Here is a 22777-nt window from a genome sequence, read left to right on the forward strand (position 1 = left end):
AAACTCGTGAATTGAAAAAAATAGAACCTGTGTGAGCTCTAATATAAAGTATTTACATCTGAGATAAGAACTATTCGAAACCAGAATATTGCACTCGAACCGGGATATTGCCTTTAAAACCGTAACAGTCACGGGACGACTGAAAGAATTTTAATTTGGGGCATTGCACTCAAAAGAATTTCAATTTGCACAAAGTTACGAAAATGAAATCGAGTCTAAATAAGCAAACAGTACAATGTAAAACCTTTAACAGTACAAAAATAAATAAAGAAGTTTTCTGCAATAAGATACGTCTTCTACGTGACTGGTTTAGAATGATGTCAAAAGCATTTCAAGTAAAAACTGCACAACCAGGAAACTGCAATTGGACTGAGGAATTCCCCTCAAAAACTGGGCGATTGCACTTAAAAACTGGGCTATCGCACTTAAATTGGGGTATTGCACTTTAAAACTCAGGTACTGCACTCAAAACTAGCGTATTGCACTTAAAAACCGGGATATTGCAATTAAAAACCGAGGCATTGCAATTAAAAACTGAGGTATTGCTCTTTAGAACTTGGATATTACACTTCAAAACTGGGGTGTTGCACTTAAAAACCGGGATATTGCAATTAAAACGGAGGTATTGCACTTTAAAACTGGATTATTACACCTAAAATGAGGGTATTGCACTTTAAAACTGGGGCATTGCACTCAAAACTAGGGAATGGTGCTTAAAAACCGTGTTATTGCAATTAAAAACCAAGGCATTGCATTTTAAAACTGGAGTATTGCACTTAAAAACTGTGATGTAAAACACCTAAAACTGGGGTATTACACTTAAAACTGGTACATTGCTCTGAAAACCAGGGTGTTGCACTTGAAAACAGAGGTAATGCACTTGAAAACGGGGTATAGCACTTTGAAACTGGGGTATTACACTCAAAACTGTGTTTCACAACTGCACTTTAGTGCGCTTACAGCTTTGGGGTAGAAGCTTTTCCCCCAGGTGTTTGTCCGCCGGTTTTTGTGGGATCTGAACCGTGGGCCCGACCGTAGCAGTTGGAAAAAAAGGGTACCGGGCTCTGACGAGTCTTTCGGGACGTGTTCGCTCTGCTGAGGAAGCGAGAGCTGGCAATGTCCTCCAGGCTGGGCAGGCAGCAGCCGCTGATATTTTGGGCTGTGTTTGTGATCCTCTGCACTCTGCTCGCTGTGACGCAGTACGTTGGTGGCGTTGTAGAATTTATCCAGCGGCTTCTCCTTCAGCTTGTTCCTCCTAAGAAGACTCGAGAAGCGGAGTCGCTCCTCGGCCTTCTCTGCTCTGGTGCCGGCCTACCGGGAGAGGTCCTCGGAGTTGACCGGACCCGAGAACTTTTCCACGCTGGAGGTTTCACATTTATGAAATGGATTCAGCTTTAGCAGCTCAGCCTCTCAAAGTCAATATCATCGACCTAACTTTCAGGGGAAGTACGGATGCACGAGAATTGGGTGTTCCTTTTTCTTAACTACATGGTTTCATTTGGGATATATATATATATATATATATATATATATATATATATATATATATAATCTGTTTCTTTGTGTGTCTGTCCGCCCAAGAAAATAAGAAAGGAACTTAGCGATGACATCCAATCTTTCACAGTGAGTCGGGTAAGTTACCCTAGATGTGAAAAGGCCATGAAACGCTGGCCTCAGCACTTTTGGTTTTGTTGACTTGCATTTTTCTTCCTCGAAAGACATTCCGCACCCCCAGGCGTGAACAACATTGAATATCATCACCATCTTATGCAGATCCGTCCATCCTGCTCTGTGAGGTTTGTTTTTTGTTTTTCAGTTCTCACAGTATTCTTGTTGTTTTTAAAAAAATGACACCTGTTTTTGAGCATCTTGCCTTTTCCTGCTTCCTTGCCTTTGGGTCCACTAGAAATCACATAACAAATCACATTTTTTTTTTCATAAACTCATGATGTAGTACAGTGTAGGGAAATATATTAAATATATCTTGTTTGATGAAGCTGTTAAAGATGCACTACAAAAAAAATGATATATATATATATATATATATATATATATGGGGCAGCACGGCGGCGCAGTGGTTAGCGCTTGTGCGGCACAGTTCATGTCATGGGAACCTGTCGTGGGTTCAAATCCAGCTCCAGACTTTCTGTGCGGAGTTTGTATGTTCTCCCCGTGCTTGCGTGGGTTTCCTCCGGGCACTCCGGTTTCCTCCCACATTCCAAAGACATGCATTTCAGGTGAATTGGCCGGTCCAAATTGTCCCTAGGTGTGAATGAGCGAGTGAGTTGTCTGTCCCTGTGTGCCCTACGATTGGCTGGCAACCAGTTCAGGGTGTCCCCTGCCCACTGCCCGATGATTGCTGGGATGGGCTCCAGCCCCCCCGCGACCCTACTGAGGATAAGCGGTACGGCTAATGAGATGAGATGAGATATATATATATATATATAATAGTGTAAAAAATATTCCACATCATTTTGTGGATTTTAATTACATTTTTCTTTTCAAAACAAAAGTACAGAAATAGATTAAATCGACTTTTGTTTCACTGGAATTTCATTTATTCTCATTTTAATTTTATTTTTCTAGGAGGTGAAAAACGAGATAAAGATAGAGGAATTTTCAAAATGTATCAAAATACATGACTTCCTGAGCCACGGGTACCATGAATAAAAAGAAAAACGTTATATTAAGTATTTGGATATGACCATCCTTAACAATATGAAACTGGTGCTAGGAGTTCCTTTTTAAAGCTTTTCCACTGGTAGTGTTGATCAAGATTTCCCAGTTCCAATCCAATAAAAAGGAGAAACAACTAACGAGAGCACAGGCGTTAGATAAGCGGCTTAATTAGACTCGGTCAACCAATAGAAAAATAATTTTACTAGAAAATCTCAATGACCTAGCACCGGTGAGCTATTTTCAATACAGGTCCGCGAGCACCTCAACTGTCCTCCGGGGGCACCACCTTGGAGACCCCTGGTCTAAACCCGCAAAGTAGAAAGATGTATTTACTTTTTAGATATCGGTAACATAATATATATATATATATATATATATATATATATATATATATATACGACTGTAACAAAATAACAATTATCGCTCTGCAAAAAAAATGCGGACCACGGAATTACAGACAAGTGAATAAATGACTGAATGAACGAATTAACAAAGAAATAGACGAAGGAACAAAAGAGTGAGCTTTCTGGGTTTCGACCCATTTTCTGATCTCGACCACGTATTTTGCTCTCCTGTCCCGGCGACCGACCTGTTTTTCCCGCTCTCGACACCGCCTTCGCTCGCCACGGAAATAGCACTTCGGCGTCCGGGCAACCTACTCCCTGCGACCAGCCATCACTGGATCGCGTGTGCACTCTTTTCCCAATAAAACGGAGAGAAAGGTACGCAAGTGGGTCCTGTCTCTGTTCTGGTCCTGACAAAAATTCATATTAATATTAGTATCAAATTGAGTGGGACCTCGTATGTTATTTTGCTTTTATTCTGAAAGGGAACCCCATCTTTAGAAACCCTCTTACATTGATATTAGAAAACAATACTGCTACATCAATATTACAACAGAAATACTACATAAAGAATACTTCATTTTTGTGTCCTGTCCTTTATTATATGGGGCGGCAGTAGCTCAGGAGGTAGAGCGATCGTCTTAGGATTAAGGGATCCCAGTTCGAATTCCGGCTTGTCCGTGTTGCATGTCGAAGTGTCCTTGGGTAAGACATTGAACCCCCAATTACCCCCAATAAGCAGGTTAGCGCCTTACATGGCTGCACGGCCGCTATTGGGAAATGTGAAGCACAATGTAAAGCGCTTTGGGAAGTCATTGACTTGAAAAGCGCTATAGAAATGCAGATCTTTTCATTTCATTTATTAAAAGCTAAAGAAAGTTTTTCCAAATGCTATCCTTTATGGGTGCGCTTGGGCGGAATATGGGGGGCGCTCGGGCACCCCTCAAAACGAGCCGGTTCCGCCCCTGCTCCGGCCGCGCTTGCTGTTATGCGAATCGTTCTTCCAAATGGATCGGGATTGGGAATGAAAAACCTCTTCATCCGATTAAGATGTGTTCCGTAATCCTCACCCCAAGTGCACTACTTGGTGTTTATTGCGAGAGGCCAAAACCAAAAGAGCTTTTTGGAATGGTGGCGGCCTGACGTCGCCGTCCACGTCACGTCACGACACCCCCCCCGCCCCCCTCCACCCGCATCATTTCCACGCCAGTCTCCTTTTGGGTCGCGCCACCTGCTCGTGACAAGATCCCGGGAAAGGATTCCAAAAGCAAAAGAAAAGGTGAGTGATTCGATGATAGGACGGAGATGGAAATGTGCGCGCGCGAGAGCGTGGGACGTTGGCCTCCTGCGGGGATTCCGACCATTCGCACGTCGACCGTCAATCCGACATTCAGATGGCATCGCCGCCGCAGTCCGACGTGCAAAAATGGCTGCGGACGTTTCACCGACGCAATCATTTTCCTTCGTCGCGATTTTCGTTTATTTTGTCCATCGGAATCTTTCGATTTGCGCGCCTTGTCTCCATTTTGTGTCCCCCGCCAGCGCTCGACCTTGGCCTTGGACCGATGCTGCGTGTGATTGACGGACACGCGAAAATTCACGTTTTCCGATTCCGTTCGAATATTCTTCTTATTTCTCAGCGCTAATGTTCAAAAACACGCTCAAGAGCTCAATGATTTCGCCATCTCATGCAGTTGAACTGTATGGAGGACCGATCCTGCCATCTATTTATTATGTGCACCGCTTCTCCTCAGTAGGGTCGCGGGGGTGCCGGAGCCCATCCCAGCTATTTTTGGGCAGTGGGCAGGGGACACCCTCAACTGTCGCAGGGCACACGGAGACAGACAACTCGCTCGCTCATTCACACCTAAGGACAATTCCAACCGGCCAATGAACCTGACATGCACGGTTTTTGGAATGTGGGAGGAAACCGGAGTGCCCGGAGGGAACCCGCGCGAGCACGGGGAGAACATGCAAACTCCGCACAGGAAGGTTGGTCGCTGGATTTGAACCCATGACCTCAGAACCGTGCCGCACATGCACCGCCGTGCTGCCCTTCCATTTAATCATATGGCATAAATTTGTCGGTCTATTTATTTCTACTTTTATTCCTACATATAGTAAGATGGATGCTTTTGCTAACAAACACAGGAGCAACACAAAATGAAGATGATTAATCATGACTCTTTGTACGTTCTCTGCAGCTGCAGCATGTCGTCGGTTCTCCAAAAACTCATCAGTCCTGTGCCGGGAAGCTCCAAAGAGCCCCCCAGGAACAAGGTGACGGTCGTCGGTGTGGGCCAAGTGGGGATGGCCTGCGCCATCAGCATCCTCCTGCGGGTGAGACCTTCGGAATCCGAGTATTTTTGAAACTGTCCTAAAAATAGGAGGTCCGACCTTAAAAGCTTGCTTCGGGAGAAAAATAGCCACCAAAGACCTATGTCGTTGGTGTTCAGTTTTGTCAAGAACAGGATCAGGACCCAAACGCGTGACGTTCTCACACAAGCCTTTTATTTGACGGGAAATGGGGAGTCGTGCGCCTTAGGCAGCGGTCTGGCGTGGAAAGGCAGGAAGCCAGAGACCGACGAGATCGATTCCAATTGCCCGAGGAGATATCGGACGGATGGGATCGATACCGGACAGAACGGGACAGACGGGATTGATAATGAAACAGGTTATCGAAAATTAAACGGGACCAACTAGACGGGTAACTGGAGAGAATAATAAACGGGACAAAAATAGACAGGAACAAAACTGGAAACCGATATTAAACAGGACAAAGTAAACGGGAACATACTGCACAGGAAATACCAACAGGAAAACAGGGCAGATGTTCATTGACTGACTGACCAAGGAAAAATGAGAGCTCTGAGGAAAGCCAATCCGTCAATGAGCCGCAGCTGGCGCCACACGGGCGGGGCCGATTGGGCGCCATGGCAACCGTGCCAAGTTTGAAATTTCGTAGACACTTAGAAGAAGTACAACATGGACTAGAAACTAGTTCAGACCATTGAACTACTGTATGCAAACGGAAACAGTGCAGTACCTATCGATGGTACCATTGGAGCGTGGTTTTGAACCACAGTCGATGTGAGACCAGGCTGCGTTCTCTCTCCAACTTTATTCAACATCTTCCTGGAGAGGATCATGTCTGATCATGAAGGTACAGTCAGCATTGGGGGACACTAACTTCAGTTTTGCTGATGATATCGCTGGACTGGCAGGAGAAGTGCAGGAACTCAGAAACTCAGAGATCTGGTCAATTGCCTGGACAAATCATCAACCAATTTGGGATGGACATCAGTACAACAACAAAATTAAGACCACCAACCCCAAAGGTATCACCATAAACATCACCATCAACCACCAAGAGTTTGAACCTGTCACTTCATCAAAATATTTTGGAGCTGCCATATCAGAAGAGGGGTCAGAACCAGAAATCATGGCCGGAATAGCTTAAACCACAGCCGCACTTGCCAGACCTAAACCCGTCTGGAGGGACAAGAACATAGCAGTGAAATCAAAGATCAGACTCACGCAAGCGCTGGTGACTTCCATCTTCCTATATACACTTGCCAGACATGGACTCTCAGAACAAGACTGGGAAGACCATGGAGATGGCATGCTACGGGACACTTCTAGGCATCAGCTATATAGCCCATCTGACAAACCATACCGTCAGAGTTCACATTGGACCATACCGAGAACTGTTGACGAAAAGTGATACGGTCACGCCACAAGATCATCAGGACAGGTCATAATAATTCTCCAAGGCACTATCCAAGGGGGAGACAAAGAACTGGGCCCTAATTATCAGGGAATGGAATGGTGCCCACTTTGCCAGCACCCCAAAACAGGTCAGTAACCGTTAACAGTGGAGGATGCTGTCCAAAATTGCGTCCTTATTGGTGCCTTGATGACCCTGGCGCTTAAGGGATTTGTGAACTTTGAACCGTGAACTATTTTCCAGAAAAATAGTATTTAATCCAGCTAAACTAGTTTATAGATCCGGATTTGTGTTTGCGTGTGGGTGAGTTTGTATGTGACCTATATTATCTGAACTGATTTGACCTAAATGGTACACAGTTGTACTTTAGGCCCCTGCCAGTGTCCTTAGCTAGGTTTTGTGTCAGACACCCCCAACAAAATCCATAAACATCTGCTTTCACGTGGTCTGCTTTTGTGGCGTCTCTATCGCCCCTCCGGTGGCCAAATCGGTCAGCGCAGCTCCTGATCACTCCAAGCAGCCGAATGCAATCTTCGCCGGCTTTGGTGAAAAAAAGACCTGTCGTGTGGACTTTGCCAGGATCTGTGTGACGAGCTGGCCCTGGTGGACGTCATGGAGGATCGCCTGAAGGGGGAGGTGATGGACCTCCAGCACGGCAGCCTCTTCCTCAAGACCTCCAAGATCGTGGCCGACAAAGGTTAGCAAACGCCGTCCTCGCTGTATTGTAGCGGTGCGATTACTAGTGATGGGCGATTTGCGGTGGAAACGGCTCAACGAGATGACTCTTTAACATGAACGACGGGAGCTTGAAACGCTCCCCCCCCTCTGTCTCTATTTTCTCTTTTACTATCTCTATGTCTTTCTCACTTTCTCTCTCTTTTTCCGTCTCTTATTCTATCTTTCTCCCTCTCTCTCTGTTTCCCTAAGTTTCTCTCTCTTTCTTCTCCCATTAGTTTCTCTCTCTCTCTCTCTTTCGGAATTCCCACGGCAAGTCCAATAACGGAGACTCTCTGGTCCTCTACCGGTTAGACTACGCAGTGACGGCCAACTCTCGGCTGGTGGTGGTGACCGCCGGAGTCCGCCAGCAGGAAGGCGAAAGTCGGCTGAATTTGGTGCAGAGGAACGTCAACGTCTTCAAATCCATCGTCCCGCAGATTATGAAGCACAGTCCGCACTGCACGCTCATCGTGGTTTCCAACCCCGGTGAGAGAAATGGGACGTCCCTTCTTCATGTCACAACTTCAGCACGAACCATCCGGAGAGTAACGCGTGCTGCCGCCATTAGTACATTCGTTTCCGGAGTGTGTGTCCGCAGGTTTTAATCTTAATCTACTGCGAGGATGGACAATAGCTGTTCTAGTCATATTCTTCACGTGTGTTTGAAAGGATAGATCGGGGTCAAATATAAATTTTTAACTGAGTCACTCTGGGTGATATTGCATTTGCCGACGTTCACAGCAATTTTTGAGAACAAGTCACGGCAACTCACATTTCAGTCTTTTCAGAGTTAAGGCGCAAAAAGTTGAGTGACATCCATTCTTTTATCACAGTGAGGCAGGCCTCCAAATTTCCACAGTTTAGTGTGGCAGATTCCTCCATCGGAAGATAGAGTTGAGTGTCATCTGCGTGAAAACTGATATTATACTTGCGAATAATATCGCCTCAATGCTGAAAAGAAGGGGGCCAAGTACTGAACCCTGCGGAACACCACAGCTAACACTCAAGGGCTCTGATGTCATTTCACCATATATAATTTAGTGCGTCCTATCTGAGAGCTGTAGGATCTGAACCATAAGAGGACAGTTCCTCCATTTTGCCAACCGTTTTAGTAAGATATTATGGTCCACAGAAGCAAAGGCAGCACTAAGGTCCAGCAGCAGCAAGACTGATGAAGCGCCAGAGTCCATTGCCAATAGAAGATCATTGGTTACCTTAATCAGAGCTGTCTCAATAGAGTGGTTAGCCCTGAGTCCTGATTGCATAGATTCAAAAAGATTGTTAATGCGACTGATCTTAAGCTCTCCCATCCCTTGCGTTCACAACAAATAATAGAGATAGATTGTTAGATGGTTTATTCATCCCCGTAGAAATGGAGAGACAGGAGACCGAGAATTGCCACTGCTATATAAAAGAATCAGTATATTTGCCAACACTAGGTACAAACTAAAGAGAGGTACATGATGATTATCGAGCTGTCAGTTATCAGACTCCGAACAGCCTCTAATGACGTCACAGTTTCAGGGCGGTTTAAAAAATATACACCATAATCAATCACATGTTGCCACACTGAAATCAGCCAGCACTACTTATTAGAAATATTAAAAGCATTGATATAAAAGGATTTCTTAGCAAGTACTCTATTCCCAATAAAACGGAGAGAAAGGTACGCAAGTGGGTCACAAGGGATGGGAGAGCTTAAGATAAGTCGCATGGCTCAGCATGTGTTGTGATAGTACTGACTTTTTGTTTTTTTAAGTCCAGTTAGTAATGTTAGTACTTTAGACGGAGTTCTGTTTTGAGAATATTTTCTGCCACTCTGGCATATATGTCTATGGCAATTGAATTCATATTGACTCCTGCGCTCGTTGACTAAGATTGAAAGTTGTGGACACATTCCGGAAACAAGTGTCTTAATCCCGGAACAATGTGTTACTTTTCTTTACTTGACATTTCCCCGCTGATCATTTTTGAAATCTGCGACTTGTACAAAAACTGTTACGTTTTTTCCTTAAATTTGCACGAGCGGCTATTAATCAGGCTGGCTCCGTCGTTCGGAATTTACGGCAATTGAGCACCAAATCGCCATGTCTGTGTCATTTGTTTGAACCGGCGTCGCTAGTGGACATCCTCACCTACGTGACCTGGAAGTTGAGCGGCCTTCCCAAACACCGGGTCATCGGCAGCGGCACCAACTTGGATTCGGCCCGATTCCGCTTCATGATGGCCGAACGACTCGGCATCCACGCCAGTTCCTTCAACGGCTGGGTGCTTGGCGAGCATGGAGACACCAGCGGTAAGTTCACCCGCACTTACTACGGTGCTACCTCTTCGTACCAGCTCAATTTGTTCTAGGGACCTGCTTGTAGTGAGCAAATTAGCTACATGCTAATGACTATATGCTAATGAGTAGATGCTAACAACTACATGCAAACAACTACATGCTATCGACTACATGCCATTGAGTAGATGCTAATGAGTGGATGCTTACAGCTACATGCTAACAAGTAGATGATGACATTTATTGGTTGATGACTACATGCTCACGTCTACACGCTAAATAGGAATTGGACTGTTCCTGTCTTCCCAAAGAGCACAGAAAAATAGAAAAATAAATAAACAAAAGTGACTGTAACTTTAAATAAACGTACACTCATTTTTTTGGTTTGTTTTTTACCATGCACTGTTTTTATTTTCTTTCTTTTACTTTAATGAAGCAAAGCGCTGCAAAAATCCTTCCTTGGCTTTGTAACCTGCACTCACTCCTTAGCTACAGCATTGACTGTCTATGATTTGCTGCTTCGTTTCAATTGACATCATTCATCTAACACTCGTGGCTACTCGTGGCTATGCTCACAAACGCCACCAAAAAGAAATGCAATACAATGGAAATGACCTTCATCCGTGATAGAAACGTAAATAAAGATCAGGCATGCACGAACCGGGACCGGCTGTATCTGGTAATCGGCGATCCCGAGCAGTCTCTAGCGTTAGCCTCTGGGACTGCTCGTAGCTGGGAATCACCCTCGTACATAGAGCAAGGATTTTTTTTCCCGTAATAGAACTCGTATCTGGAATTCCTCGTATCTAGAGGCGCCGGTTTGAAGAATCGGCGCCGTATTTCAAGCTGTATTTCCGATACGGACGCGTCAGACCGCATTTGTGTTGCAGTGCCCGTGTGGAGCGGCGCGAACGTGGCCGGGGTCAATTTGCAGAAGCTGAATCCGGACATCGGAAGCGACGGGGATAAAGAACAATGGAAGGCCACGCATAAAGCTGTGGTGGACAGGTACGCGTCCGTTCAGAGTCCGGACAAAAGTCCGAAAAACAGATTGTAATGGGCGCCCTTTTGGAGCTGAGAGCTACTTTCCTGTTACCAAATAGCAGAAAAACATGCCAAATGTTGTCATCATGTGGTAGCTATGTTGTCACTCCGTTCATAGCGGGTTGAATATTGAAAATAGGATCAAATACACTAAAACACGAACACGTTTACCTAGTAAGCTCAGGAGGTAGAGCGCTCGTCTCGGGATCAAGGGATCCCAGTTCGAATCCTGTCGAAGTGTCCTCGGTGCAATACAAGGCCGCTATTGGGAAATGTGGAGCACATTGTAAAGCGCTTTGGGAAGTCATTGACTTGAGAAGCGCTATAGAAAATGCAGATCATTTCATTTCAAAGTGTCAATGGCAAGCATTTTTTGGGTGCTGCTACCGCTCGCTCGACGCGCTTCGTTCAACGAGGCGAAGAGCCTTTAAAGAAAGTCCGGCATTGTGCTCCAGTGCCTACGAGGTGATCAGGCTGAAGGGATACACCAACTGGGCCATCGGCCTCAGCGTGGCCGACCTGACGGAGAGCATCGTCAAGAACATGAGCCGCGTCCATCCCGTTTCCACCATGGTCAAGGTCAGTGACACGCTAGCATTTTTAATCACGGCTACATGCTAACAATTAGATGCCAACAACTATTAACGACTACACGCTAAGGACTACACGCTAAGGACTATATGCTAATGAATGCACGCTAACAGCTACTACTAACAATTACATGCAAACGACGACATGCTATCATCTACCTGCCATTCAGTGGATGATAATGAGTAGATGCTAACAGCTAAATGCTAATAAGTAGCTGCCGACAACTATTTGCTGATGACTGCATGCTTACGTCTACACACCAACAGCTACACGCTAATAATAATAATAATAATAATTTCCTTGTATTGTCATTCTGTGTAACAATGTACACAGAACGAAATGTCGATTGCATCTGACCCGATGCAGCCGCAGCCAAGAGAGGGCGCCGCCGACCACTTTTTAAGTCTTAGGAATGACTCGGCCGGGGCGCGAACCCGAACCTCCCAGTCTCAAAGCGGGCGCCTTACCATCTAGGCTACTGACTCCACACTAACAAATACACACTCACGACTACATACTAAAGGATATACGCTAAAGGCTACACGCTAACAGCTACATGCTAATGACTTCATGCTAATGAGTAGATGCTAACAACTACATGCAAACAAGTGCACGTTATCGACTACATGCAATGAGTAGATGCTATTAAGTAGATACTAGCAACTATGTGCAAACATCTACATGCCATTGAGTAGATGCTAATGAGTAAATGCTAACAACTACATGCTAACACGTAAATGGTAAGGAATAGATGCTAACGACAACATGCTGACCAATATATGCTCACCAATACATTCTAATGACTACACACTAATCACGTCATGCTAATGACTACATGTTAACACGTAAACTATAACAATCGCTAATCAATATACACTAATGGCTACATGCGAACGAGTAGATACTAACGTCTACATGCTAACGAGTACATGCTGACCTGTAGATGTTAACGAATAGATGCTAACGACTACATGCTAATGCGTGGATACTAACAACTACTGTACATGCTAATGACTATATTGTAATGAGTAGATGCTAACGACTACATGCTAATGACTACATGCTAACACGTGAATGTTAAGGGATAAATACTGTCAACTACATGTTAACCAATACAACGACAACACAATAATGACTACATTCTATTTACGTCACGCTAATGCCTGCATGCTAACAGCGACACGGTGACCCATACACGTTAACGGCTACATGCCAACAAGCGGATGACGATGACTACAAGTTAACGACTAAATGTCAGAGCCCAGCCCCAACTGTCATAATGTCTAGTTTTTAAAATAATAACAGTTTTTATGACTTTTGTCGGCAATTCGGCTGTAACTAGTCCTTTGGTGGATTAGCAGCACAATGACTGACATCGGGTCCCTGCTGACTATCAAAACAGAAACTGAAAATGGACTGTATTTTACGCGCTACAGGGCGCACCAGATGATAAGGCAGCATCCCCCTAAAAATATTCTTTTGTCATCTATTTTTCATCCATAAGAGGCATCAAACGTTAAGGCACGTGACATTCAAACTACAGTAAAAGCTCCACTGTGTACAGGTACGATGCATTCGTATGTACTCCTGAACAAAATGACACATCATATACTGTATGCGATTGGAATCGAACTGGAGGACCGGCGCTGATAGCGCAGACACATTGCCGCAAGGCCGTCGCTGCTAAATCCCCATCAAGGCATTATAGCTTATCCGATGATCACAATCTTCTGCCGGGTTTGCATAGTGCAGTCTCCACTTTTTCACCTGCGTGTGAAGAAGCTCTCTGTTTCATGTCTGCGGTGCGTCCACACAGGGCATGTACGGCATCGGCGAAGAGGTTTTCCTGTCCCTGCCTTGCGTCCTGAACAGCAGCGGCGTGGGCAGCGTGGTCAACATGACCCTCACCGACGACGAAGTGGCTCAGCTGAAAAAGAGCGCCGATACTCTTTGGGGAATCCAGCGAGACCTCAAGGAGATTTAAACGCCGCCCCGTGAGCCGGGCCCCGTGAGCCATTATCCTTCCGTAGCACAACCCCGGTGTACCGTAAGTTCCGGACTACAGAGCGCAAAGCACAAATGAAGAAAAGAACTGCCGCGGGCTTAAACAGTCATTCAAAGGAACTCTTTACGCCTATTTCTCACATTTGAAGAAAATCAGCGGGGAAATGTCTAGTACAGTCGTTTGCACAGCTGTCAGTCCCAATGGACGAGCACAGGAGTCCTTCGGAATGAAACTGGCACTAACGCAAGACCTTGACAAAAACCATTCCACATAAATTCTTGGAATCATTCAAACACGTAGCATCGCTTCATGGAACATTTATTTTGATAGCAAGTGACCATCAAGTATATTTTTTCTACAGGGCGGAAAATTGTGACGTGATATTACACGGCGATCGGTCCAATAACTGTCAGCCGGATAATTCTCATATGCCCCAGCTTAGTCGGTAACCAGTGTCAGCCCGTACAATGATTTTTATGTCGTAGTAGCAGCAATAATCGGCCTCCTCTCTATCACTTCCTCATGTATGCAAGGGATGGGAGAGCTTAAGATCAGTCGCATGGCTCAGCAAGTGGTCAAGGTGTTGTGATTGTACGGGCTTTTGTATTTTCATTTGTTTTAAGAATGTTTTGCGGTACTCCCACGTATATGTTTATGTCGATTTCATTGACCGCGACGCAGGTGGATTGAGATTGATCGCTCCTGACAGCTGCGTTACCTTCCTGTTCTAGGCATTTCCCGCTTGTTTCTGCCAAGACTACAATCTTATTTCATGGGGACATTTGGAATCTTGGTGGGATCTGGCTACCGGAGGGAGTCACGGTTACTCGTTTACTTTGACATTCAGAGCACTTGGCAGAAGTCAACCCCGGTTGTCATCCAAAAACATGATATTGTAGGCTGCAGTTTTTAAAATGTAGAAAAAAAAGTAACAGGTTGTAGTCTGGAATTTACGACGTACTTTATTGATAGGGTCCTGTAGGCATTCTTTTATTCCCAAAAATGACACCAGCGCATATTTTCCTGAGAAACGTTTCATGAAAAGAGTTGTAGTTGCAGCCCAACCTAACTGAGCTGTTCTCCCTCGAATGTTTCAATTTCCACGTGTCGTTTTCCTCGTCATTAGAACGCAGAATTCGAAAGTACAAAGAACCTAAAGAAGCACATTGTCTCATTCTTAGAATCCCGCTTTATGAGGAAATCACCTAATAAACCAATACAAACCATTGAGCAAAAGCATTGTGTGTGTGTTTTCATTAAATGTAACTTTGTGAACGGGTTTTTTTTGATTTTGTAACAAGCACGTTTACCACAGCCTGAGCCATGGAGGGCCCTCTGGCCATACTTTGCCTAGTACTTGTCAAGACCAGAACAGAAACAGGACCCACTCGTGTAACATTTCTCACAAGTTTTATTAGAAGAAAGGGAGGGGGTTGCGCCCAGGATCCGGGGATTTCTGGGCGCGGGAAGCAGGTCGTTCCGAACGCAGAAGTGGGACTTCCGTGGCGAGCGATGGCGGCGTCGGTAGCGAAAAAGAGCTGGCCAGTCGCCGGGACGGGAGAGCAAAAAACGCGGTCGGGATCGGAAACGAGTCGAAAGCCAGGAAAGGAGAGTAGACGTGGTCAAGATAAAAAATGGATCGTTATTCGGCACGGGAGAACGGACGTGGTCGAGATCAAAACGGGTCTTAATTCGGGACGGGAAAGCAGACGTGGTCGAGATCAAACGGATCGTAGCGGGAGACAAACAGGAGCAAAAACGGGACAGGCAAAAATTGCTTGCCGTGTAAAAACGGAGATTCGCAGTCAGACCGACAAAAGGGGACTCACAGGACAGAATTTAAATACTGACAGGGAGCCTATCTGTCAACAAGTCGCAGCTGGCGCCACACAGGCGGGGCCAATTGGGCGCCATGACAACCGTGACAGTACTTGAGGTATGAGTGTGGTATTACACTGTATTTCGGTTAGTGTTTTGTTACATTGTGGTGCCTTATTTGTTTTCATTTGTTTTAATTGTTGTGTCTGCCTTCCATCAAAAATTAGGGTCTGGTGTGTAAAAGCCAAATAATATTAGTGTCACGTACCAGAACAGGAAACAGGAAGCAGAACCCAATCGCGTAACGTTACCTACAGTTTTTTGGGGAGAAGAGGAAGGAGCGCACACTCGATCCGGGGATCGTCGGTCGCGGAAGTCGATTGATCGAAACGAGGAAGTGGTCAAAATCAAACAGATCGGGGCGAGAACGAAACAGGAGCAAACACGGGCAAAAACGGAGATTCGAAGGGCTTGGCAAAACGAGGAAAAAAACACAGGAAAAACGAGGATTCGCAGGGCTTGACTTATCACAACAGAGTTTGGCAGGAATTTTGCAGACGTTCCCACAAAAGGCGACACACAGGACAGCGGTTAAGTAGTCAGGCCGCAATCTGTCAACGCGTTTCAGCTGGTGTCCATGGGTGGGGCCAATTGGGCGCTGTGGCAACTGTGACAATTAGTGTCATTGACTGTTATTTTTGGTGTATTCCATGGGTCAAGTCAAGTCACATTTATTTCTGACGCCCTTAATCACAAAAATGTCTCAAAGGACTGCACAGGATTACAATTCCAAAATGACACAATGACCTGATCTTAAACCAGCATGCGGGCAAGGAACAACTCAAAAACCTCAGTGTGAGGAGAAAAGAGAAACCTTGAGAAAGGACCTCACATGTGGTAATCCCCCTTCCAGGATTGAACAGGGTGAATTACAATTAGCATTACTGTACACATAATAGTAAACATAAGGTAAGATGTTGAAAATGTCCGGAAAGTGCATGACATCAACGACGCCCCCGGCCTGCAAACCAGTCCAGAAAGTCTATGACGTCTACGACGGTGCCTCCCATCCCTGCCAGCTGGTAAATGCAGGGGTTGACATGCTGCAGGTCAGACGCCGGTCCGTTGACCCATCCCAAATCATCCTTCTCCTTCGTATCAGCCAGGCAGGCGTCGGAAAAAGACGGGACAAAACAGAATATGAGGTGGGCATCAATCATACGCTTTGGAATAGAAGTGTGTCTTAAGCCTCGATTTAAAAACTTCCGTCGAGGTTGCAGATCTTATCTCCAGAGGCAGGGCGTTCCATAACACCGGGGCCCGGATGGAGAACGCTCTCGAGCCCGCAGACTTCTTGGCTTTCTGAGTCACAAGTAGACCGGCATTTTCCGAGCGCAGACTCCGTGCAGGAACATAGGGGGAAATCGAATCGGAGAGATAAGAGGGTGCAAGCCCATGCAAACATTTATATGTTAATAAGAGAACCTTAAAGTCACATCTTAAGTGGACTGGGAGCCAGTGCAAGTTGGCCAATACAGGAGTAATATGCTCAAACTTTTTGGTCTTAGTCAAAAGTCTAGCTGCCGCATTCTGAACCAGCTGCAAACTTTTAATGCTAGACATCGGGAGACCAAAAAGCAATACATTACAATAATCGAGCCGAGAAGTAATAAACGCATGAATTAAAATCTCTGCATCTGATTGGGACAGCATCGAACGAATCTTCGCAATATTACGGAGGTGGTAGAAAGCTATTCTAGTCATATTTTTCACGTGTAACTGAAACGACAGATTAGGATCAAATATAACACCTAGATTTTTGATCGAGTCACTATGGGTGATATTACATTTGTCTAGGTTCAGGGTAGTGTTTGAAAACAACTGACGACAGTGAGCTGGACCAATAATCAACATTTCAGTTTTTTCTGGGTTAAGGCGTAAAAAATGAAGTGACATCCATCTTTGAATCTCAGTAAAGCAAGCCTCCAGATTTCTACAACTTAAATGTCCAGTTGTTTCCAGTGGCACATACAGTTGAGTGTCAGCTGCATAGCAATGGAAACTCATATTATAATTGCGGATAATGTCACCAAGCGGGATCATATAAATACTAAAAAGAAGGGGACCAAGTACAGAGCCTTGAGGAACACCACAGGGGACATTAGATTGTTTAGAGGTCAGATTGCCATAGTTAACACATTGCATCCTGTCTGACAGGTAGGACCTAAACCACGAGAGTACAGTTCCCGAGATACCAATGCGTTCTAGACGAACCAATAATATGTTGTGGTCGACAGCATCAAAAGCAGCGCTGAGATCCAGCAGCAGTAACATTGATGAGGCACCAGAATCTATTGCTCAAAGGACATCATTGGTTACTTTAGCCAGGGCTGTCTCAGTAGAGTGATTTGCCCTAAATGCTGACTGGACACTTTCAAAAAGGTTATTTTCTGACATGAAGTCATTTAGCTGCTGTGCAACGACCTTTTCAAGTCATTTCGCAAAAAATGGCACATTTGACACTGGCCTATAATTACCTAGGCTTTCTGGGTCAAGGTTAGGTCGCTTAAGCGTGGGTTTAATGACGGCAGACTTGAAGGCTACGGGAACAATACCCGAGGATAGGGATTTATTAATAATATTTAAAACTGATGGTCCTAAGATCCCAAACAGATCCTTCACCAGTGAAGCTGGAATTGGATCGAGCAGGCACGTCGTTTGTTTGGCCCTACTGACCATCCGTGTTAGATTATCAAGCGACAAATCATTGAAACCGGAGAATGTTTCTGAACAACCGCCGACACGGTCCATACCTAACACCTCCACATCTTTGATATAGGAGGAGGATACAGAGCGTTCTTTTAAAATGTCATTCCTGATGAGTTGAATCTTTTTATCAAAAAATTCCATAATGTCGTTAGCAGAATAAGTGCAACCATTTGGGTTAAGTTGTTGTCTGGTAAGTTTCGCCACTGTGTCAAACGAAAATTTTGGATTATTCTTACGTTTAACAATAATCTTGGAGAAAAACGAAGCTTTAGCTGAGGCGAGAGCTACTTTATATTTCAGCAAACCTCCAGCTTAGTAGTGCGCCATTTTCGTTCAAGTTTTCTGCAACTTTGTTTGAGTAACCTAGTTTCTTCGGTAAACCAAGGTGTTTTCTTCTTGGCTCGGAATTTATGCCTTAGGGGCGCCACAGAATCAAGAACATTAACCAAAGCGGTACTGAAGTTGTTTGTAAGTGAGTCAACAGACCCAGTGTACGAAGGGAAGGCTGCAGTTATCGTAATGGGTTGGCACACATTAATTGGCACAAAGGTAGGAACGTTTGTGCCGGGACAGGTAACTGACCCGTAGGGGCATACGGTTTTGACGGCTAAGCTACGCTAGGCTATGCTATGTGTCGGCGTCCCCTTTTGCCCGTGTTTCATTTGTCATCAACCTGAAATGGACCGCAAGTAGAATAAAAAGGTTTGTTTTAGCGATCTGGCAGAGCCATCCCAGCCTCATTTCACTTTATAATGACCGTATGTATTCCCAGTCACTTGAGGTAACATTTAGCGCGTGGCTAGCTCCGCCCAGCATCCAGATATCTCCAGAGTTCTGTGTTAGACAGAACACCTTTAACATTGTTCACGCTCAAAGTTACAAATATTAACAATTGATCCACAGTCATTATGATGGACCGGTTGAAATTGTGTATTTTGAATGCTGAGTGCAAAATAAGGAACCAGAAAAATCGGACTTTCCTCGAATTGGAATATTCCAAAATTGGATGTGTGCCATTTCCAATGTAAGCTGGGAAAATAAAAGCCACTTTGATAGGAACCTTCCTTTCAAAGACGATTCAGTCAGTAGACTGCCTCCTATGGTTTATGGCCCTAAATTCCCAAACTAACATTTACAGTATTTAGGATACATGTGTAAATAAGACATTTATTATTGCAAATTTCTCTGTAAAATCCCATGATTTTGTTCATTCTTTAACACTATTTTTAGAAACACTGTGTATTTGTATCTTTAGCCAAAACATTTTAACAAATAAAATATTTTGAAGACAATTGGGATTTGTATCAATTTACTGTGTTTTGCGTATACATCTTGCAAGCCAAGAAAAGGAAGGAAAATGAAGCAAAAAAAGGCATCGTTTAATGCCGACGGAGCAAAATTTCAACTAAAATGACAGTAACAGAAAAACACACACATAGCATGATTTGATTTTAAAAGAATTTATTTGAAAATCATGGTGGAAAATAAGTATTTGGTCAATACCAAAAGCTCATCTCAATACTTTGTTATCAGTAACAGAGGCCAAACGTTTTCTGTAACTCTTTGCAAGCTTTTCACACACTATTGTTGGTATTTTGGCCCATCCCTCCAAGCAGATCTCCTCTAGAGCAGTTATGGTTTGTCGTTGGTCAACACTGACTTTAAATTCCCTCCGCGGACTTTTTATGGGGTTGGGATCTGCTAATCTGCTAACCGCCACTCCGGGACCTTGAAATGCTTCTTCCATAGCCATTCCTTCTTTGGCATGTCTGTTTGTTTGGGATGATTGTCATGCTGAAAGACCCAGCCACTGGTTAAAGGATATTTTCCCTCAAAATCTCTTAATACATGGTCCTAATCATCCTTTCTTTTACACAGATCAGTCATCCTTTGCAGCCCCAAAGCATGATGTGTACACCCCCGAGTTTCACAATGGGTATGATGTTCTTAGTCTTCTTTCTCCTCCAAACATGAGAACCCACGTTTCTACCAAAAAGTTCTGTTCTGGTTTTATCTGACCAAAACATATTCTTTGACAACCAGAAATATTGCTTATTTGTACAGTAGCTGGCCACATACTTATTTTCCACTCAAATTTAGAAATATATTCCTTAGAAATCAAACAATCTATTTTTCAGTTTTTTTACAAGCCTCTCTAATCTTCAAGTAGGAGAACTTACACAGTTGGTAATTGACCAAATACTGCGCCTACCACTAGAGTTCAATAACTACGAACATGAATGAATTCAGTTTCTTTTTTCACTTTTTCCATTTTATTTTTGTAGTTCCCACGCGGGAGACGCACGCATCCAAAACGGTTTTAGACCAGCAGTTCCAGTTGCCGCAAAAAGAGCGTCAGTGGTGAAAATCGCCGGCCGGTTGGGATTCGTTTTGGAGCTCTCCGGTAGACGGAATCGCGATTGTAGCGCTTGCCGAAGCGAAGGCCGAACGGGTTGATGTTAAATTTGTTCCGGCGCTCGTTGCAAACGAGCTGCTGCTGCTCCAGCTCTTGTTGTCCGTCCTTTTCTCTCAGGGAGAGACACAAATTGGAATCTTCGGAAAAGTCCTCCGCAGTGCTTCTTCTGGAACCGCCTGATGGAATAGAAAAGGGATTGGGTTAGAAATGACTCTCATAATGATCCATCCATCCATTCACTGTCTTCCGCCTATCCGGGGTCAGGTCACGGGGGCAGCGGCTTCAGCAGGGAAGCCCGGACCTCCCCAGCCCCTTCATCCAACTCCTCCAACGAGATCCCGAGGTGTTTCCAGACCAGCCTAGAGACATAGTCTCTCCGGCGTGTCATGGGTCATCCTGCTGGTGGGACATGCCTGAGGGAGGCAACCAGGAGGCATGCTTATCAGATGCCTCAAATGGCCCCCTTCAAGAGGAGGCGCAGCGGTTCTAGACTTAGTCTCTCCTGGATGACTGACTTTCACCCTAACTCTAAGAGAGAGCCCAGCCTCCATGGGGAGGAAATTCATTTAAGGTGATTTTGTTCTTTTAATCGTGACCATAGGTAAGGATAGGAACATAGATTGACCAGTAAATTAAGAGCTTCGCCATAAGGCTCAGCTCCTTCACCACGACGGACCGGTACAGGGTCCACATGGCAGCAGACGCTGCTTGTCGATCCCCAGTTCCATCCTACCCTGACTCTTGAACAAGACCCTGCGATACCTGAACTCCTCCACTTGGGGCAAGATCTCATTCCTGGCCCAGAAAGAGCATGCCACCCTTTTCCATCTGAGAACCATGGTCTGGCGATCTTCGTCCCGGGTCGCTATACACTCTGCGCCAAACCGCTCCAGTGAGAGCTGAAGATTACAGCACCGCATTTTCTGCAAAAAGCAGAGATGCAATGCTGAGGCTTCCGAACCGGACCCCTGCCTTTCCCTGGCTGCGCTGAGAAATTCGGACCATAGGGTGACATAGGGCAGCCTTGGCAGAGTCCAACTCCCACTAAAAACGGATCCGACTTTTTGCCGCTAATGGCCACCAAACTCTGGCATACAGGCACCGCACAGCCCGGATTAGACTCTACGGTACCCCACATCCCCGGAGCAGCCCCCCACAGGGCTCCTCGAGGAATGCCTTCTACAAGTCCACAAGACACGTATAGACCGGCTAGGCAAATTTTCATGCACCCTCGGGGACCCTGCAGATTGTTTTAGAGCTGGTCCACTCTTCTTTCTTAATGAAATGATTGAAAATGTGTTTTAACACAGCAACAAGTGGACCCCAGACCAGTAACGGTCGTAGGTTACCCGACTGCGCATAAAAAATCAACTTGCCTTATTTTTTGCCTAACCTGTATCGTATACACGCATTTTGTTCACCGTTATACCGAGGTCTTGCGGTGGTAATTGAGCACCGATTGATCAGTCGGTTAATATCACGGACCCCGTTTGCTGCGCATCGGATGCAACGAGAATGGAACCCGCATCGCAGCGGCGAGAAAGCTGAATCCTAAACGCAAGGCTACTAGGGTTGTAGATGACCACGGTAAAGGCCGTTGCCCTGGCGAAATAATGCCAAGAAGAAGAAAAACACAGGATAAATGAGACAGTAGTTGGTGATAATGCCCTTCTCGATCTCTTCTTCCAGGTCAGTCTATCGGTGCCAACCCAATTGTGCTTTAGAGGGACCGCATCTCATTTAATTGTGATTTTAGTTGTTTTATCTCCTTTTTCTGTCCATGATTGATAGGTCCCAAGAAAGAGGATGGTTTGATTTTCAAATGTGTTATTTGAACCGGCCAATTCGCCTTTTGGACCGTGGGAGGAAACCCGCACAAGCACGGGGAGAGCATGCAAACTCCACACAGGAGGTACATGACCTCAGAACTGTGCCTCGCGCGCGCTAGCCACTGCGCCGCCGCGCTGCCCACACTTAAAAATCAGCGTGTGAAACTGACCTGTTCGCCGTAATTCCTGCCCAGGTGCAAACCCCGACAGAGAGGCTCCCCGGCACCTGGCATCTTCAGCAAAAATCAGGCCGCATATCAAAAACAGCAGCGCAAACTTCATTTTGCCCCGTGAGGATTCGATCTGCTGTGGAAAATGCCGCGAAGATATGTTCTCCCTCGTCCACGGCCATTTGTTTTATATCCCCCTCGGGCGGGTGACCCGGTGCCCCCGAGCCGGCGGCCAATGGCGAGCGCCGGCGTTTGGCGGGCCGTAAATTGCCAAAATGCATCACGGCTTTGTTTTTCTGGGAAACGAGGACGCGTCCGTTTGGAGTTGAGCTCGTCCCTCCGCGTACGCCGCGGAAATCCAATTTGAAAGCCTGATTGGGAAAGATG

At 45.3% G+C, this 22777-nt stretch overlaps 2 protein-coding genes across 2 annotated transcripts; one reads left to right on the forward strand and one right to left on the reverse strand.

Moving 5' to 3' along the window:
- The first annotated feature begins 4087 nt into the window (after positions 1 to 4087).
- ldhba (lactate dehydrogenase Ba) lies at positions 4088 to 14624 on the forward strand. Its single transcript, XM_088348541.1, has 8 exons — positions 4088 to 4302; positions 5228 to 5363; positions 7330 to 7447; positions 7780 to 7953; positions 9590 to 9763; positions 10639 to 10756; positions 11248 to 11371; positions 13200 to 14624. The coding sequence occupies exons 2-8, from the start codon at positions 5235 to 5237 to the stop codon at positions 13365 to 13367; spliced, it is 1005 nt and encodes a 334-aa protein (XP_088204667.1). The 5' UTR covers positions 4088 to 4302; positions 5228 to 5234; the 3' UTR covers positions 13368 to 14624.
- A 5303-nt stretch (positions 14625 to 19927) lies between these two features.
- Positions 19928 to 22530, reverse strand: kiss2 (kisspeptin 2). Its single transcript, XM_088347351.1, has 2 exons — positions 22391 to 22530; positions 19928 to 20567 (listed from the first exon to the last, which is right to left on the reverse strand). The coding sequence occupies exons 1-2, from the start codon at positions 22500 to 22502 to the stop codon at positions 20296 to 20298; spliced, it is 384 nt and encodes a 127-aa protein (XP_088203477.1). The 5' UTR covers positions 22503 to 22530; the 3' UTR covers positions 19928 to 20295.
- Positions 22531 to 22777: the final 247 nt, after the last annotated feature.

Source organism: Urocampus carinirostris, chromosome 11 (assembly GCF_059441175.1).
Source record: "Urocampus carinirostris isolate Australia breed hairy pipefish chromosome 11, RoL_Ucar_1.0, whole genome shotgun sequence".
Lineage (NCBI taxonomy): Eukaryota > Metazoa > Chordata > Actinopteri > Syngnathiformes > Syngnathidae > Urocampus > Urocampus carinirostris.

What these genes read in the sequence shown, in the direction of transcription:
- kiss2 (XM_088347351.1), bottom strand. Translation starts at nt 22,502, where the DNA reads ATGAAGTTTGCGCTGCTGTTTTTGATATGCGGCCTGATTTTTGCTGAA. An exon ending in GCAGGAATTACGGCGAACAG is followed by an intron (nt 20,568 to 22,390) that starts GTCAGTTTCACA and finishes CTATTCCATCAG; the next exon opens with GCGGTTCCAGAAGAAGCACT.
- ldhba (XM_088348541.1), top strand. Translation starts at nt 5,235, where the DNA reads ATGTCGTCGGTTCTCCAAAAACTCATCAGTCCTGTGCCGGGAAGCTCC. An exon ending in CCATCAGCATCCTCCTGCGG is followed by an intron (nt 5,364 to 7,329) that starts GTGAGACCTTCG and finishes GGACTTTGCCAG; the next exon opens with GATCTGTGTGACGAGCTGGC. An exon ending in CATCGTGGTTTCCAACCCCG is followed by an intron (nt 7,954 to 9,589) that starts GTGAGAGAAATG and finishes CGGCGTCGCTAG; the next exon opens with TGGACATCCTCACCTACGTG.